Below are 19,866 nucleotides of genomic sequence, written 5' to 3'. Positions count from 1 at the left end.
AGGAAGCAAAGACATTTTTTGATAGTAATTTAAACAAGTTCTATCTTTAAAGAAAGATAGCCGACGCAGTAATTTTCCCTATATTTTTCTTATAATTTTCTGCATTTCATTCAGGAAATATAACACCTGGCATACAATTTTCGATAGTTTTTCGAACGCCATTAAGTCATCAGTATTTGGCCAATCGGGAAACCGGATTGCGACCAGCTGACTTGCGTTGTCATAGAAGAGCGTCTTTAGGGTCAAAGGGTAAAAAGCGAAACTATACCGACTGCGTCGGGAAAAAATTAACAAATGTTACCTGGTATATTCATATGCATGTATATGTACTGAAAACCATTAACACTATCTACATCAATTTCATAAACCCGTAACAAAGTGTTGAAGAAGAATAAGGCTCACCATTGATTTTCAAATTAAGTGATTTGAAGATATTATTTATACCAGGAAAGCTCACTTGACATTGTACAGGCGCGTTATGCAAGATTTCTGGTACATCATGTATAGTCACTCTGACCGTTTTAGAGGTATAGTCACATTCCCAACTTAATTCTACCATGCTAATATTCCTTGCAGGTAGGAAAACACATTTTTTGTCCTCAAATGCATATGATAACAGCGCTTGGTCTATATCTATAAGGTGGAATATCAACAAAGTTGGATCTCCAGACATACTGCATATGATAGTAATGTTATCCGCTCGTTCTATAGGCAATTGTTTGTCTGTTTCGATATTAACTGTTTGTGACAGTGCACCTGCAAATACAAATATCAGCTTAATACATGTACTTTTATTTGATCGTTCTGTCATTAATGCCACACTATATTTTGGACACTAATAAACCAAAGTTCGAATACATTTATATACGTTTTTTTTTCAGATCTGCAATTTTTTTCCCGTAGTCTACAATGTCAATTTACAAAAGTTCAATAAGTTATAAGATGTCTCTCTCCAGCTTATCTAAACATTGCATGTATACACTTACAGCTGTAGAGGTATACTGTGTTTATGTTGGAAATCGGCTTCACAAATTAGTTTTCTAAATTAGAATGCAGAATTCCGTTTATGTTGCAAAAAAATGGGGTCTTAGTATAGAACTCGTCAATGAATAGAAATTCAGAGAATTTATCAAAGTATCCGTACTTGATGAGAGAATGAAAATGATATAATTTTATTCTGGAAACAAGTAACCGTTCATGTTATAGATATGACGCGGTATTTGGGTTTCTCGTCATGTGACTACGTGGTTTCACGAGAATGGGTCGTAGAATTGAAATGCTTAGAGATTTGACATTTTCAAAGCGTTGGATTTAGCATATAAAAGTAAAACATATTTTCGTGTAAAAATACCAAGAAAAAATGACAATGATCTATTTCCACATTATAACAGTGTTAAGAAAAGCGTAAAACAGAAGATTTTGCTTTGTAATACAGCGTTTCAAGATCCCGAAAGTAAACAATAAAATGCAGACCGGTCTTCGGATTTCAATACATTCTACATCAAAATTTCCTGTAAGGAAAATGAAACTAGAACGAGACTTACAGACCCTACGCAGCCTTAACACTAAATTATGCCTAACTTGAAAAAAATCATGCATACATGTATATGTAGATAAAATAATTAAACCTAGTCCGACTTCGTATTATGCCCAATTTGGAATAGTTATGCATACGCAAAATGAGTCATACAACAATGACTTGTAACAAAAGGTTGCAACCAGTTATTCAAAGAACTGTAATAGGATTTGATTGTTCGGTTAATCTATTGTATGCCTAGACTAAAGTACTTCAGGCTAATCATAACTAATTAAATCTATCCAGAACTATTTGAAAGAGTAATCAAGCGAACCAAGGTTATAGATGTAATTAAAAGAATGTAATCCAGGGACAAAGATCAGACATGGAAAACAGACATACACAACAAAGAACATAAAGTAACTAAAATCATACATACAAAGTAACAAAAGCAAATGAGCAACTCGGACTCCATTAAAAACTGGGAGCATGGACCAGGTGCACCGATAGGGTATGCGTCCGCAGCATTTCTAGAAACACCCGCTTATAAAAAGTCAAGTCCGGGGTAGACAAACGAAGACAGGAAAACTATGACCCGTTGAATAAATCCGTTTTCATGGTACAGATGGATACACCATATTGATCCACGAGTTCATGATGACGACCATAAAACTTTTGTAGTGATGACTTCAATCTTGTAGCAACATAACCCTGTCCCAGAAGCCTATTTGTTAGAGTTCTAGCGCGATGCAAAAAGTCTGCGTAGCTTCGGCAAGCTCTGGCATAACGTATGAATTGTGATATGAACACTCCATATGCAGGTGCTGAAGGGATGTTGCCACAGATGAAAGGAAAGTTGACAATTCTGAATGAAAAGTCATCACGTTTGTCGTAAAGTTTGGTCAATAGTTTTCCTTTAACATCGATTTCTAAGTGTAGGTCAAGATATGAGGCTGACTTTACAGTGTCTGTAGTATCCTTTATCTCAAGTTCTTTGGGGTAGATGCGATGTATCAAATCCCCGAAATAAGGATTGTTTAAAGATAATACGTCATTTATATAGCGGAAACTGAGATTAAAGGATCTAGCCAAAAGATATTCTTTCTTTCTGATCAGCTATAAGGTCAGCCTCATAAGAGTGAAGGAATAGGTCAGCAAGTAAAGGAGCACAGTTTGTTCCCATTGGAATGCCGACCGTTTGTTGAAAACACGTCCACCATACTGGACAAATATGTTGTCGATTAAAAATTCCAGTATTTTGTAAACATTTTCTTCTGTATATTTGGAAGATGATTTGGGATTATTTCTTACAAAATATGAGGAATCTCTACCAAGAACTATATATTTGTATCTAGGTGTACCATCTTTTTGGAGAAAACAACGATGTATAATGTTTTTAAGTCGGGATTTTAACTGAGTATTGGGAATAGAAGTATACAATGTTGAAAAATCATAGGTTTTAATGCTATTATATTCAGATAATAGTCTCAAAATGATTGTCTCCAAAAGATCTTTCGGCTTTTTTAGGATCCACATTGAATTAATACTACTACAGGAGTAACAAGTGTTGTGGTAGAACTGCAGACCCTCTTTGACAGTTGTGAGTATAGAAGTTGAAAGTTTTGAAAGAGGTTTGTTGGTATATTTTGCAGATCCAGCTATGAAACGTTGTTTGTGTGGATTCTTGTGGAGTTTAGGAATCCAGTACATAGACAGTAAATCACAATCATCGTCCTTGGTACAGAGACCAAAAGAGGATAGCACAGATTTATGGTTTTCCACAATCTCTTCTTTGGAGAGTGTGATAGCAGTATAGGTTTTATCACTGGTTCACGGTACTTGGAACCTTTAGAAAGGATATTACGCAGAGATTCGTTTTCAATGATGGTTAAATCTCCCGTAACGACGTGACCAAAAGGACCATATTTGAATGGAGAGTTTTTGCAAGAACAGTCAGGTGGTTTAGCCATGAAGTCCTCAATCTCGAGGTTCTGCAATAGCCTTTTATAATTGAAAATATTGGATGCAATGGTTGAAGTATAGGAATATGAAATAATTGGTGTGGATTTGTCTTTGAAATATGGGGGAATTTTGTTGGTAACGTTTTTGTGATGGAGGATGTTAGCCAAATTAATTGCATTTATACCTTTGTTGACAAACGGTAGTGGAAGAAATGATCGTTTTTCTTCATCTTGACTTTTCACACGAACTGATTTAAAGAGTCTGTGGAAACCAATATCCAAACTGATGGCAACAAGTCTGAATAATGATGAGGTGGGGTCAGAAACAGGAGTGTCAAGACTTGTTTTGTAAAGGGAGTGTAGTAGAGTAGAAGATTGTGAACAAAATAAATGAGGACTTATCATAATGTTGGTTGTTTTAGTTAAGGCTAGGCATATAAATCCTGGTTAGGTATAATTGTATTTAAAGCTAAGCACAACTACTTGTATTTTTACACTTATACCGCACCACGGATATATGTCAGTCCTTTTTCATTTACACACAAAATATTTGCTGAATTAACCGTGTAACACATACCTAGAACAACACATTAGAATATACTATATACACGCATATTTTTCAACTAATTCTACAGCATGTTATACTGCCCCTCTTGGTTTACTTAAGGAGGTAGACCTAGGGTAAGGGACGTTACTCTTGAGCTAGTTAAGCTATGCAAATTTATTAATATTATTAATAAAAAGTTAGAATCTCCTGGGTAAATTGTTGATATCTGTGTACCTCCTATGTTTCTGTTCATTTGATAATTATTGTATAATTGTACATTTTATTTTGTTTTGTCATATTTCTCTGTACCTATGTTAAGGTTAATAGGCATAAAGATATATATATATATATGAAATCAGTGATATGTCTGTATCATACTCAATTTCACCAAAGCCCATAAAGCTTTCATTTGACACAGAATGAAATCAATTCAAGAATACTTTGATGCTTACATGAGATAAATGTCAATTGCTGAACATAAACGTCCCATTGATTTGTAAGAGTTGTGTCCCTTACCGTACGTCTACCCCATAAGTGTAGTAAACAATAATTGCAACGTACTTTGTTAAAAACACAATGAAATAGTTGTCTTGAAAAAGTTTTTCTTTCCCAAAAGAGTTTTGTTTGTGGTCTGTAACGTGCTGTTTTGATACGTGAACATGTTCTTAAACCACACATCATCATATCTAATAAAACATATATCATTTTTATACAAAAATCAGCATTTTAAATACAGTTAAATACAATCTGCGACTTCACAAGACTAAATATGGTTTGATTCATTCGGTTTTAGTGAAAATGAACATGTACATGCACGTCATAAGGGGTTCTAAGGTAGACGAAAACTCGATCTAATGCAACAATCATAATTTTATTCTCAGATTCATTCAAAAACGAGAAAAAAAACACGTCAAGTCATGTATTTACCTATTTCAATTAATATACAAAAAATTACATACCTATTTGAAAAGAAAGAAATATACACAAAAGTGAAGACATTTTCCAACAGGATCTTTCCATTTTTCGATAAAATTTTATCATAAAGCCAAGGAATATGGGTAATTTCTTACAAAACAAATTACGGCTATCTCCAACAAAGTAATAAAACTCTCTATGATATTGACATTGAATATTGACAAAAGTTGGGAGGGTTTATAACCCTTTAAAATCTTAAGAGGTTCGTTGTTAAGACAATGTCACAAAGATGGTGGTGATTTCCTATAATGACACAGTGTTGTTGTAGGATTCTTATGTGGCGGTAAGTTCTGGCGAATTTTTTTGTAAAAGTTACACTTTAAAGAAATCTAAAAATAAACGTTTCTAATTCCAAATCCTAACAGTGTTTATGTGTCATAGTTTTCACAATTTTAAATGTTTCAAGACGTGCACAAATACGGATAGGCTGTTGATTTGGCTCAGTTCCACACTATTTAAGTGCATGAAATGAAAAAACTTATGTAGACAATTTTAGAATGCTCTTTCCATGTATGCTGTTTTGATTTTCTTTTATAGATAATGGTTTATCAGTTTCTGTGTATATTGGCTCTGCTGTGTATATTGAAGCTAGAATTAGTAACGTGTAAGTAATATTTCTCAAATTATCATGAAGAAGAACCCGGCCAGAGGCAAAACAATATCATCTGAATTATATCATATCCTTTTAAACAGAAAAATTTAAAAAAAATATCTAGGGTCTTTTTAGCTAACATTCCAAGACATATAAGTTATTAAGTAGCTGCCTTTGTAAGAATCATGCAAAATCTGAAAAATGTGATACACCCAAAAACAGGCTACATATTTTTATTTTTTTAATTAACTTGTTTTATGGGTCTATATAATGAAATGTGTAATTATTAATTGAAATCTGCCTGCTCATAGGAGATAATCAACATTGAAAATCCAATAGATTCTATTGTATTTGAGTGTCATCAACAGAGTTATCTCCCTTAATTTTGAAATCTACAGTGTATTCTATATAATTTTTATCTCTTAAGAACACGGATCAAATGAAAAACTGAATGTTAGTTTTTGTTTACTAAAGCATTTTAAACAAAATATCAAAAATAAAAATATGTAGTCTTTCCAACCATGTATCACATTTTGCATGATTCTTAGCTGGAGTGCTACTTAAATACAAAAATACAAGACTTCAAAAGTTTCATTTAAACATGACTTTCTTTTCTTTAAAAAAAAAAAAACAGGTTTTGTATATACACAGAAACATCATAATATGCTTGAGTTTTGTTCCTAACTGAAATTGTTTTCTCTAGTATCAAGTTGCGCCGCTAAATGTGTTCCAATTCAAAGACGTTGAACATTTTTACATGGACGTATATAGAAAAAAACTCATTCCGAAATTTTTAGTGATTCAAAAGTTCTTTTTGTACATAAAACATTTTTTATGTCAATTAAAAAACCAAAGCCAAAAAACTTAAGTGTATACAGAAGTGTACGCGTAAATATGACACCAACAAAAATGCATACCCCAAGTCCCCGTGTTTTTACCCACAGATCTTTGGAATGTGATATGAAAGCTCATTATGGATAGCTCTTTTCAGGTCAGCCTAGAATTATTACTAGACCTTTGATACACGGCCAACCAGCGGTTTTACTTTGTACAAACTTGCCGTCTGCAGTCACAGGCGTATGGACAAGAAACGGCTCTTCGACAACGCTTTGCCCACCACCCTCAACTTGTATAGATAGTCCTGATTCTGATAATGGGTACCAATTTGCAAGAAATGCCACGGGTATTTCCGTTTCCATCAGTAATATAACAAGAATTGAAGAGCAACCATGGACGTGTGGTACACTGGGTGGTGGACCTACAGATACATACACAATTGAGTATGCTAATGTTTTTGGTAAGTTCAAATATCAATTTGGTGTTTGTTTTGTTTTGTTTTCGTCTGGCTTGTTGATGCTACAATACTAAGCTTATGTCCATCCTGCATCCTGTGCTTTTTATGAAAAAGGAAGGTTTAGAAACCGTATAACTTGCACAAGATAAAATCGGAACTTAGGCTGCATAACATGAATGTATTTGTTTGTTATACTTAGTGCAACGTTCTGGTAACTTTCAACTTTTACATGTATTTTACGGATAATGAGATCAGGCCAAAACCACATTATTAGGAGGAATATAAGGGCAAAAATTAGGAAGAAAAATGAAGATCAAAATTTCATTTCAGCGCTTCTTTTGCGTAAAAGAATCGATGTCCTTCATTGCTGTTGGAAGATAAGTTGACATCGTTAAAAAGGAAAACATATTCTTTACTTTCTTGTTATAGTAATACCTACTAGCATCACCGTGGTTGGATTGGAACAAAACAAAACACTAGCAGATGATGAAGACTTTATTTTGACAGTGAACACAGCATGCATGAATCCGGAACCGGAAGTAGAAATTTCATACATGAAAGATGTGAGTTAAGAAAGAAATGTAATGAGACAATTTATAGTACCACGATTACATGCTTATAGTTTTAATTTCAGCTTTCAATTATTGACTGAAACCTTTCGAAAAAGAATTTGATATGACGGCGATGTACTCGTATAATCTACAGTTTTAAGGGGCAATGTTTGTATCTTAGTTAATGAATCTCTATACAGCTTGGAAATCCTTAAAAAAAACATTAATATTTAGGATACCATTATGACAGTGACAGATCCAGGGGAAAGGGGTTCATTGGCTTTGTTAATTTCGTGTGAAATTTGGATAAATACCGGACAAATCTAGGACTTTTTGTAGACCTGTTCTATATAACTGGATAGCTGGGCCGTAAAAGGGTATACAAAAACTTGCATTGTTAATAAAAAGTGTCATAGCAATAATAACTAATTGTAAGATTTATGACAGCAGCGGATTAACACGTGACGGATCCGGCGTACATCCCTCTAAAATTAAACAATTGTTTTTGCGTAAATTTTGTTCATAGAACTGTACATGACATTTTGTATTGGGTCCTTCTCAGATTCCTCTTGAAATATTGCATTCAGGTTAACCTTGTATTGAAATGTATCCTTACGTATATAAGGGTCATGCAACTCTTTAGTACAGTAAAGATTAAAAATAAACGCAGGCTTTAATTTTCAAATCAGTACAAGAAAACCTTTTCATTTCCTTATATGTTTTAGGATATTAAAACAAGTCTTTCCACAAGCATGAGTAATGAATCGAATACAATTTGCCAATCACCAGAAGCAAATTATATAAGAGAATTTGTCATATCCGGTGAAACACTATGCAGTGTAACCCTACGCCCGATTGTGTCTGTCCGTCCCATGGGCCTTCCACCAGAGTATTCTTCATCTGAATGGACAGCAACCAACTACCTCCAGTTTCCTAAATGTACAGGTATGTAAGATTTAAGATGAGAATGTGCTATTACTGTTAATTCTCTAAAGACTTCAAGGCATGCAAATGAAACTCTTCCTGAGTACATCTAAACAAGGGTTGAATTGAGAGCTCAATACATTTGCTTGAAGATCTCAATACTTTGCCACAGTTTTACTAGAGATAGAAGAATGAACACACATTTTGTCAAATTTACATCATCTTTTATGCCCAAATTTTTATTTGGCATAAAAGACGATTCTATTCACCATGAAACAAAACTCAAAATATATTTGAAAAAGACAAAAAGCTTTTATGGACTGGCAAGCTTATTAGAATATTAAAAGAAGTGATTGAAACAAATATTTGTTGGCCTCTGAATCAAGTCCTAATTTTTGATTTTGACAAAATGGTTGGGGAGTGTTTTAACATTGTTGAGTATTTATTGTATCTTCTTCATGTATAATTGTACCGTTAATTCAAGTGTTGATATAGAAAACGTAAATAAATCCCCAGTAATTATGTATTGTCGCATATCAATGAAATAACATGGGTTCGCTAATGTAAACACTAAAATCAAAGTTCCACTTGAAACTTGTTATTTACCAAAAGTAGCTTGTTCTACGGCGATAAACTTTTAAGACGACTGTAAAATTCTAGAATGTTCGATATCTATGCAGTTTACGACTTGGTATTTAACTAGCTCCTCAGAATAGCTGTATGGTCAAGTGTGAGAAAATTTATGCTCACAGTTGAAGAGGGGTATAAACATCAAATATTTAAATCAGGATTTACTGCACACTAATAAGTTTGATGTTTTAGATCAAACCCAGCACGAATGAAAATTATTTTCCTTGTCAGAAATTTCTCCATTTGACCAAATACATTCAATATATTAAGAAAAACTTTGAAAAATATCTATAATCGTTAAGGTTTTGTTTGAATTTCCAAGTTTAGGATATCAGTTAAGTTTTTGAATCGATTTTTTCTCAGTTATTAGATATTTCGCAATCTTAGAGCAAATAGATAAATAGTTTGTGGATTTTACAAAAGAGACGCACGCATTCCAACAAAATAGAGAAACGAGCATTTTTATCTTATATACGTTCAAACGAAGTCACCAGGTGCTCGAATATACATTGTACATGTATGAACATTTAGTGTTAGTTTTTTGTAAGAATCAGGCAAATTGTGAAAAGGTATGCATGTCAAAAACCCTACGATCTCACAGTATCACTCAAGGATACTTTCTTTATTTGAACAGTGCATTATTTGATCTCTGCATCACTGGATTTGCTCAGACAATTTCCAATAGAATGTTAGAAAAATGAGAATTTTAACAAAGTGATCTTCCCTCGAAATGTTTGTTTTCAGTGCATTTCAATGAAATTATAACTCAGTTTACCAAAATGATACGGGGAATCTGTCTTCCTTGATTCTGATGGTGCAAATAGTCAAATAAAACTCAAAATGGTGTTTTTTTCACATTTCACTCACTGCCTGATTCTTACAGAGACTGACACTTAAATGAAATAATAAAAGTCTTTCGAAACGATTTTATTCCTATATGGATCATAATCATGAAAGGGTTTTAAGGTACATATGAAAAAAGATTTGTTTTAAGCCCCAAAATACTATTTTAAGTCATATTCGTGTATAGAACAGCTTGAAAAGATGACTAGATTTCAATGTTCAACCATTAAGCTACAAAATGTTTAATATTAGCACCTAAGCACAGTTTTTGACAGATTTATCTGCCCGTGGATTGTTTATTTGCACTGCATTTCAATGGCATAGTAAGATAATCACATGTAACAAAACAGATACGTGAATCAAAACCAACAATATTAAAATTTGCACAAACCAAATGTTTTTTTTTTGTTTTTGTTTTTGTTTTGTTTTTTTGATTTTTTTTGTTTTTATTGTTTTTTTGTTTGTTTTTGTTTGTTTTTGTTTTTTTTATGGACGGATGGATATCACACTAGCTATAAATATATCACCAAGTTTTTTTTTTCTTTTTTTAACCTGAAAACACTGTTTTAGATGTTTATCATGATTACTGTGTGGATAAGAAATACACTTCCTTATTCATCAGTGTTAGTGTTGAGACCTATTAAGATTCTGCTTACTTTAGTTTGCAATTTTTTTTAGTGTGATGTCTAAATTTCTTATCTTCAGTTTTTATATTTAATTCTATGTTTTTCCTTTTCGCTGCATTGTGTGTGTTGATCGTCTTTGTTCCTGTATTCGCGTTAAGGCCATTTAGGATATTATCTGAACTTTCCCATTTTTGAAGCTGCGGTATGTTTTACCATATTTGAAGTAGGTCTACATGGGCAAAGCAGTAATACTTGAAACCGACTACTTTATCAAAAAACTTGCTTTGTAAGCTGAAACTTTGAAGAGGACGCAACCATTAATTTTAAACATAAATAAAAAATGTGTACTAAACTTTAAAAAATCACAATAATTTATCACCCCTATAGATTACACGATATTAATGTCAATGACAAGCATCTCAAACTTATTCTTCCTGAATTGATCTGAAAATAATGTTACAACAGGCCATAAAACTGTTGTCTTTTTAAAGTGTTGTTCAGTACCCTGTAGTCTTAACCTTTTTTTATGTTCCTACAGTATGAAGTATTGTAATAACCACAAGGAAGGCATTCCTTGTTCTTTTAATGTCTTTTGATATTTGATTAACCTCAAATTGCTTTCATTTTCCATTATCATAAGCTTAAAGTTGTTACATTTAGGTTAAAATTTGGGAAAGGTTTCATTTGATAAAAGTTCAAAACAAAAGTAATGAGATTTATGGGATGGAGTAATATGGGCTATTTTTGTTGAAATTAAGGAATTTCGTGCCTTTAAGTATGAATGTTTACCTTTCAAAAGATGCAAGCTATTTGCAGCTTCAGTAGAATCGTCATACTTTTGCTAATTTTTCCGCTATCTTTTAAAAGTTAAGATTTCATTGACTACTTTCAATTTGTCAGCACGCCGGCATAACCGGAATTTTTCATTTTTGGATATCTTTATTATCGCTATTTTATTAAGAAACAGACATGTTTCGCATCTCAGTTAAAGTTTAAAAGTCTTCAATTATTTATCTGATAGTTTCAATCTGTAGTCAATTCACTTTTACTATTTTTTAAGGAACTACGTTTACAATCAGCGTTCGTGTATTTAGCGTCCTTAGCGACATTGTGATGAGGTCACTCATAAATAATTAGTTATCTTTATTCAAAGTTTAATGCTGGGAAAATTTAAACGAAGGTTTCATTTATAGTTGTAAAAGTTTTGGTATTGAGCCGGCTAGAATATATTTATTCCTTTTTGAGTATTTTGAGATGCCGGCCAGGTATAAATATTTCTGCCGGTATCCGAGAGTATATAAGACGGGAAGCTGAAGCATCATGTCATATCGCATCAGTCAGTACACCTGTCAACTTTTAAGACCTGAGCTTACGGAAGACAAGAAACTTAAGAAAATAGGTACATAGCCGTTATAATGATCGGAAGTGGATCTTTAGCTGACTAAAAGTCGTAAATAAGCAATTCAAAAATAAAAAAAACAAGCTATAATAACTATGTACTGTCGCGTATAAGCAGTACATATATTCCAGGCACTGTAACTATTTATAGATACCTCTACAATACAAACAACAATGGCGACTATTTACTTTCAATTTGATTTTCATAAGTTCTACATTGAGATCCTAAAAATCAAGCAGTCGTAAAATAAGAAGAAAGTTTTTAAGTCAAATTTGTTTCTTGACATTTATATATAAAAATAGTTTGATAGGATGCGATATCCCACCACACCGACGCTCCCCGCCTTATACTCTATAGTTATATATACATATTTGGAGAATCCGAAAGGCCATCGTCATCTTTGTTGACTTACAGAATTACATGTACTTGTATGAATACAAATGAACTTCATTTAATATAATATTGAAGCAGCATATCTCATCATTATTAAAAAAAAAAAAAAAAACGAGGAGCCCTGACTACTTAACTTATGGAGGACCACTCGCCCGTCTATGACAGTATTATAGTTAGTCTATGTATAATTTAAAGTGTTTTATTGACCGAAAATGTTGTTTTATTTAGTTAGCATAAAATGGTTTGCAATCTGTAATTTTTTATTGTTCATCATACTTAAAACTCCGGGGATACCGTCAATGATTTTATATCTGCACTTAGTGAAGCGTTCATAACGCTTAAACCTGCCATGAAATATTTATCATCACAAATTTAAAGGTAACACGCAAGAAACCGTTCACTTTTCCGAACACTGCAATTTTTTCAAGATTCTTGTAGTTTCTAAGAGGGTTTCTAAGAGAGTTTTATAACAGCGTCTGCATGAAGTAAGTTCCGAATGTCCGATGCTATTCGAAGCATAGTCTTGCGCCTACTTACACCTGCTAACATTACAGTAATAGACTCGGAAATTTTGCTCGACGCTCATACATTTTGCAAGAAACCGAAGTCAAACGAAGCAGCAAACACATACAGGCCTACAGCATACTTCGATCGTACGCCCCAGACCACTGCCAGCCAGCAGGAAATAGAAATAAAGACATTTTCCTCAATTCTTGAAAGCCTCTTAAAATTTTAAATGTTTACAATTGATTGCTGATCAACTTTATTTCTTGAATTTTAAAGCAATAATTTTTGGTTTTCGACAGATGAAACAACCACAGAGTCTGACTCCATAACATCACCACAAACTGACCACACAGTTACCTTACCACATAGGGACCAATCAACTGACTTCACCTCAAACCAACCAATCATTAACATTTCTTCAAATCCTGTTTCTGGTTCTTTGATGTCATCTAAATCGGAAGTGGAATTAGCTGTGGGCATTTCCGTTTGCTGCTTCATTTTTCTCGTTATTGTCGCTTACGTGATCGTTTTGATACACAAGCGACAGCGAAAGGAGAATTTACTTGACTATTTTCCGCATGTCGGAAATACCTCTGAGTCTATTTCGCCATCTATCATTTCCCTGAATTATACAGGAAATGACTATGACATCGAATTTAACAAAGTAGTCCTCTACAAACCTCAACACGAAATGCATGAAAATGCGACATTTCCTGTTGAACTAGACATTGGTGCTTCATCGAGCAATTATAATCCACATACTGAAAACTCGGTTCGGACGGACATTTCAAGGCCAACAGACAATAATTTTACCAACGACACTGACTCATATGACTCTTGTGGCCGATATTCTATTTCCGATATTGAACAAGTAACACCAAATGATTTTTGTCAAAAATTTGATTCAGGGGATGAAGTTATATTTGTCGTGAAAGTGTAAATAACTTCGACCACGATTGCATTAATATGGAATCAATATTTATACAATGTACAAGAACATAATCTTTATAGTCGGAAGTGCAATATTTTAGCATTTGTATTCTTATTTGGTGCAACATGATTATTTACTTTAAAACGCAACTTCTCTTCTTTAAAAACATGTAACATGCTATTTCTATTATAAAACAGAAAGGCTATAATGATTCATGTGGAAGTCTTTCCCGAAATGTAGCCCACACAGACCTAAAATCATAGCTTTAAATATTTGTTTTAAAATAAATATCGACTGTAGAAAAAAAATACAGATCTGAATATTTTCAAAGACATATTTTGAGAAGTCAAAGATAGTCGTAACTACAACAAAGAGACAAAACCTGTAAAACAATTTCAGTCATTCAAGACCGTCATTCAAAATATAATTCAAAACAAATTCTTGCCGGAAATATTGATATAATGCTATGACCAATAACGAAAATTTTTTTTTGAAATTTGAAAATTATAAAGTCAGCTTCAGTAAGGGATCAATAAAGACCGATAAAAGTACAAAAGAAAAAAAATAATATGTGACTGCTGAAGATTAATAGTAGGAACAGATAGGTGAACAGTTGAGTAGACAAAAAGATATTAAGTAAAAAAAATACATTTAATAAATTTTCTGTACGTTTACATATCATGTTATTTTCAAGGAATTTCCCTTAATGAGGTAGACCTAGGGTAAGGGACACAACTCTTATAAAACATTCGAACGTTTGTATTCGGCATTTTAAATCAATCTCGTGTAAGCATCAAAGTAACTTGGACTGATTTCATTATGTTTCAAATGAAAGCTTAATAAGCTATGGTGAAATTGAATATAATACAAACATATCATTGATTTCAAGACTTATATCCCTTACCCTAGGCGTACCTCCTTAAGTCATATAAAAAAACATGTTTTTACAGCGTATGACGAATGGGGCCTACAGTTCTGTTGTTTTTGCTTTAAAGAATAATTAAAGAAACCAAGATTCGAGCGGAAATCAAAAGAATTTATTTCAAGGATAAAGACCATGCGTGAAAACATACACACCACAAATAACATTAAATTACAAAAATAACACCTACATCGAAGTTTAAAGTTTGATAAGATAGTGAAAAACCCTTATTAAGTCCTATTCATTTCATTAATATACACTCACTTCGTTTGTTTTCGGAAATTGAGGTAAAAAACTAAGTATCTAACCTACAGTGATGATCGTTTAATTAACAAATAGAAATGATTAACAATACACAAACAAACTAAAGCAAAAGCAAAGAAGAATAATTCAGAAACGGAAAAAGAAAAGTGCGGGAAATGTCATTAACAAGTCATAGACTAGCAAACCAAAACTCGTACGAGCCATGTAGTGAAGTTGTATTTAAGACAAACTATGTTGAAAACAATACAACCATGCAATGTGTAAAAAAATAGACCCTTTTGTGGTAAGTTGTTGAGTATGCTCAATATACTCTCCCGCAAGGTAGGGCTTGGGTAGAACAAAATAATTTTCCTTGCGTAAATGTTTATTGAGCATGCTATACGCATACTCATTGACTATCCAACAGTTAACACAAAATGCTCTATAAGGTGACAAAACACGAATTTCAAGTATGCGCCCTGACATTATGAAATGTATAGGTACATGTATTGCTAGTTGGGAGAAAACGTGTACCTTGTCCATTTCAGAGCCTAAAGGTTTGACGGCTGATGTAGCTTTCGGGTACTGTGTACTGTTTATATTAATTGGGCTGATAATTGGTGGAATATTGGCAGTAATAGTGTACAAACTTCTGGTTCACAGTGGGAAACTATCGTATGCAATTTTAGGTTAGTACTCTTGGCCTCTTATTACCTGTCGGCCCGTCAGTGTTGTAAGATTTGTCAACCATTTTAATCCCAGATGTTCTGGACGAAATTGATCGAATTGTAAAGTTAGAAATTATTGATCGCAATGTGATCGATAAATAATAGGAAAGAAATTTCTTTTTTTATATCTATGTTAAATCAATCTTACAAATAAATGGTACTCATCTGAACGGCGCGGATCCAATAGGTTTAAGAAAAAAGGGGGCTTCATGCTATTATTTTCTCATTTTTTTACACATTCAAATTACTTAAAATTTATAAAACAATATTTCCAACAAAAATGGGGTTTCAACTCCAGAACTACTCCTCTTTATCACCTGGATTCATCACTGTTAAATTTCTGCTGACTGAAGAACATCCTTTTTTATTGCTCAAAATCATTAAGAAAGGTCGATTTATTGTTTTCGTAAGCTGTTTTATCATGTATGCCTGAGAGCCTTGCACATATGCAGCAGCTCTAACTGTTAATTCGCTAAAATCTTGTTCTTTCAGAAGCAACTGAGGAGCTGAGTGTGAAATTGAAATTGGGTATCATTGCTACTGTTATTGCCTGTCTTGTGTGTATAGTTATAGCCGCCATTGCAGCTGTGGCTGATTGCGGTCAAACAGAATGCTCAAGTAAATACAATTACGTTTGGTCTCCGTACGTGTTAAGTATAAAAAAGATCATGATTTTTATTAATTTGATTAAAATAACATTATCATTCTGTTCGACAAAACATTTGTTTGGGTTTTTAGTTACTGAGTATCATTTAATAAGTTCCCATACATGTACCATTTCATAATTTCCCATACATCTATAACGTACAGTGAAATCTATCTTTTAACCAAATCCTGCCATGTCCAATCCAATGAGATAGGTTCATAGATGTCCTGCGCTTTTCGAATCATTTATTGACTGTTTTTGAAAGGACGCATGATAGTACACCTTTGTCTGCCCGGCCGTCCTTTTTGCCACTCGCTTTTCGAGATTAAAAAACAAAGGAAAATATATTTGGTTATATTTTTATCTGTGGGAAAAAGCTTCTATTTCTTTTAATTTGTTGGTTGTTTTTACCAAAAATGAGGGACACGGATACATCGTGCGCTTTGGTGTAAATGTTTAGTGGAGTAATTCATCTTTCATCATTAAATATGGTAATGCTGATTTACTTCTTTCTTTCAGATCTGGATATTGGGTTGACAGCAGTTTTCATGGTACCAGGAACTGTTTTTCAACTTCTGGCTCTTGCTGCTTCCGCTTACATATTCGTCAGGTGCTGCACACGACATAAAAGTAAGAGGTTATTCTAATGTCAGACTTGGTAGTCAAACGTTTTTGGTAATCATCAAAGAAGGTGTAATTATGTTATTGTTCTAGATCAGTGGTCATCGACATAAAGAACTAATTTGCCGGAATTGATAGGTCAACACTAACAAAGTTTCATAAAGAAAAAAACTATGATTTTTCTGATTTAGGTAATTGTGTTGAATTATGATAACAGTCTTGACTGTAGCGATGCTCTTTGAAGACTTGCTATTTTCCCCTTACTCTCATACTGTAAACGAAATATTTAGTACGAGACCATTTCTTGTTACCTGCGTGATAGCTGACTGGCATGCGTAGCATGTACTTCCGCGAAGTGGGCCATGTGTTAGAAATAAAGAAGATCGACCTCTTTGAATAGTCATATTTGAAATTATCTTAACATTGTTCTCTCTACGAAATTGATAAATTATTTTTTTATGTTTTTTTTCTTTTATTTCGATTTATAAACGAAAAACAATAATAAATAATACAGTGAACCTGAACTATGTACATGTATATAAATATTTATTCCTAACATTGTTTTCTTCTTTTAGATGGCGTTAAGAAAATGGAAGAGTATGTACAGTTTATTCAAGAAGTTTAACTTTTAAAGTTTAAATCGCAATAATAATGATGATGATGATGATGATGAAGTTAATTAACAATTATTACATTTATCTCGTGGTATATGTTATCAAATCAGCGTTAGATTGTCACCATAACCTCAAATGCGTTGCCTTTCATGTTAATTTTTCAAATTTAGTGAATAAAACTTATTTATTGACAACATCGCAACAAATGGAAACTTCCCGTTGCTATCTGTATGCTTTTGTGTAACTATCATTTAAAACCCAAATTTGCTCGCTCCATTTAACAATACGAACTTTGTCCATTCCAGAGACAGAACATCAGATAACACGTCCCACCATCACAGAAGATCAGTCACAATTACACCGTCAGCAATAGAAGTGTACGTATCATTTACAAATATACAATCCCTTTTTACGTGGAACATTCTAAATGCAGCACACACGACCTCCGTGATGCACTCAACTGATTAAATTCACTGATACCCATGCGATGTGACGATGTGTAAAAGCTTGTTAAGATAGCATTTTTACAGGACCACTTGATCAATACGATGAAGACATAGTGTTTAAAATGTTAAAAATATCTAGAGGCAATCGCTAAACACTTCCGGGTAAAGGCACTAACTAGGGTTACTTGTAAGTAGTAATAAAAAAGCGATATATGTTAAATAAATCAAAAGAATTAAAACTAAGGATTGAACTTAAATATTTTTTACACCGAGTACATGTAACAAAAGGAAAAATTGCAACAAAGTTAAATTATATTACCGGATACTCAAAAGTTTTCCGGCTAAAATAAAGCATCACAACCGGAGTTGGAAGATTCCGGGTGTAATTTTTGGCGATTGGTACTTTTTGTCTGAACAACAATACATCATAAAACATAAAGATCAATCCTGATTCATCTGGTTACCAGTTTTTTTTATTTTTCTTGTTGTCTTTTGATTATTATCATCAATTTTTTGTAGTGAAACTCAAGGATCGTATTCTAAAAATCCTGCTTTTTTCCAAAATGACTTCAATCATGACCATAAAAAGACGCGTACTGAAAGCATCCAATCAGAAACCAGTATAAGTCTTAAGACGGATAGGGGGTTTTCCGAAAAATCTCGAGGTAACTCCAAAAGGATTAACCATTTGAGCGAGTCTGAGGCGAGCATTGATATTACTTCAGATCGATCTTTTATTGCCAATAAGCCAGGGAAACAAGACGCAAAACATGAACTAAGAGCAAAGGATAGCAAAACACAACAAGTGCCTGACAGTGGGTATAACTCAACAAACCAGGATGGAAATAAGGTATCACATAGTTCATTGCATAAAACATCTCAAAGTGAAGCGCCACGTGCATCTACTCCCACTCCCCAAGAGGCAGAATCTGATTGCTCTTCTGAATCAAGTGACGAATCAATAAAAGACGGTGGTCTTAGTCCTGATATTTACAGGAAGGACCATATTTGGAGTGCAGGTAGACAGAGAGATGGGACTTTAAGTCCAGAGCTAATGACTAATGGTCACGTGAATGAATTTAGTAGTAATGACAAATCTAAAGTAAAAATAACTCAAGAGGATAACCTATCATGTATAATATCTGTTCCGACAGGTGATGGACACGACGACCTTGAGAGTTCAGGGTCGTCAACCGATGATGACGTAGTTCTTGATATCGGAGGGAAGATATCAAAGAAGAAAGGTTCAAAGAAAAAGCGTGTTAAAAAGAAAGGTTGGAAGAAAAAGAAACAAGCGATCGCCCCAGAGCAACCCAATAATACTGAAATTAAACAAAAGAAGAAGAAAAAAGTAACAAAGGGAAAAAAGTCAAAAATCATTGTGTAGAAGAATATGCTATATGAGATGATGTTTTTCTCAGAGAAAGTAGAACGTCCAGATTTTAGAATTAATAAAAAGCTATAAGTTAATATTTAAAGCAGGCTCAATTATAAAAGTTACCGGATCTTCGAGATTAAGATAAATTGTCTATTATAGCCATGAGTGCTCGTCAACGACAAAAAATATTAGTAATGTGCAAGATAAAGGGAAATAACTTTCATGAAAATGAAAACAATATGCAATCTTGCTCTTTAAGTTTTGCATTTGACATAACTTTTAGAGATAAGTCTTTTGAAATTCTCAAGCATTATTCATACAACCCACTATTTGGCAATCGCACAACGGCGCGTTATTTCATTCACTTTTTCTAACGTTGCAAGATTATTATTATTTCCCGGTGAGTTCAGAAAGTCAGATGAAACGAAAGTGCTCAAAATATTTTAAGAAAATCCTCGTTCAAATGAACACTGTAGTCATGCTAAAATCTTAGAAGTGCACCTTTACACTGTGATAATGTACTAAATGCTATGTATACATGTGTATGTATTTATTTAATTAAAAGTAATGATAACTGTT

General features: G+C 33.3%; 2 protein-coding genes across 3 annotated transcripts in view; one reads left to right on the top strand and one right to left on the bottom strand.

The window, feature by feature from the left end:
• LOC148617894 (cell adhesion molecule CEACAM2-like) overlaps nt 1-11,371 on the bottom strand; it is a 19,698-nt gene extending 8,327 nt beyond the window's left edge. Inside the window, exons 1-2 of one of the 2 annotated variants that reach the window (XM_088585548.1) lie at nt 11,249-11,371; nt 403-756 (exon numbers count right to left, since the gene is read on the bottom strand). In XM_088585548.1, the coding sequence (XP_088441674.1) occupies nt 403-673 (271 nt within the window). In that variant the 5' untranslated portion in view covers nt 674-756; nt 11,249-11,371. Of the gene's footprint in view, nt 1-402; nt 757-4,983; nt 5,188-11,248 lie in introns of those variants that run through there. The other variant, XM_088585547.1, reaches the window with a different exon arrangement.
• On the top strand, nt 5,174-19,866 carry LOC148617893 (uncharacterized). The gene is made up of 11 exons (XM_088585546.1): nt 5,174-5,282; nt 5,537-5,603; nt 6,583-6,888; nt 7,315-7,448; nt 8,162-8,381; nt 15,403-15,543; nt 16,075-16,200; nt 16,748-16,858; nt 17,425-17,446; nt 17,769-17,840; nt 18,429-19,866. Exons 2-11 carry the CDS (start codon nt 5,540-5,542, stop codon nt 19,294-19,296), a joined length of 2,064 nt encoding a protein of 687 aa, XP_088441672.1. The 5' UTR covers nt 5,174-5,282; nt 5,537-5,539; the 3' UTR covers nt 19,297-19,866.

The sequence above is a fragment of the Perna viridis genome, chromosome 5, assembly GCF_037379345.1.
Source record: "Perna viridis isolate PV_CMFRI_1.1 ecotype Kerala chromosome 5, ASM3737934v1, whole genome shotgun sequence".
Taxonomy (NCBI): domain Eukaryota; kingdom Metazoa; phylum Mollusca; class Bivalvia; order Mytilida; family Mytilidae; genus Perna; species Perna viridis.
The sequence above is the reverse complement of the archived record's forward strand: the minus strand, read 5'-3'. Positions and strand labels throughout refer to the sequence as shown.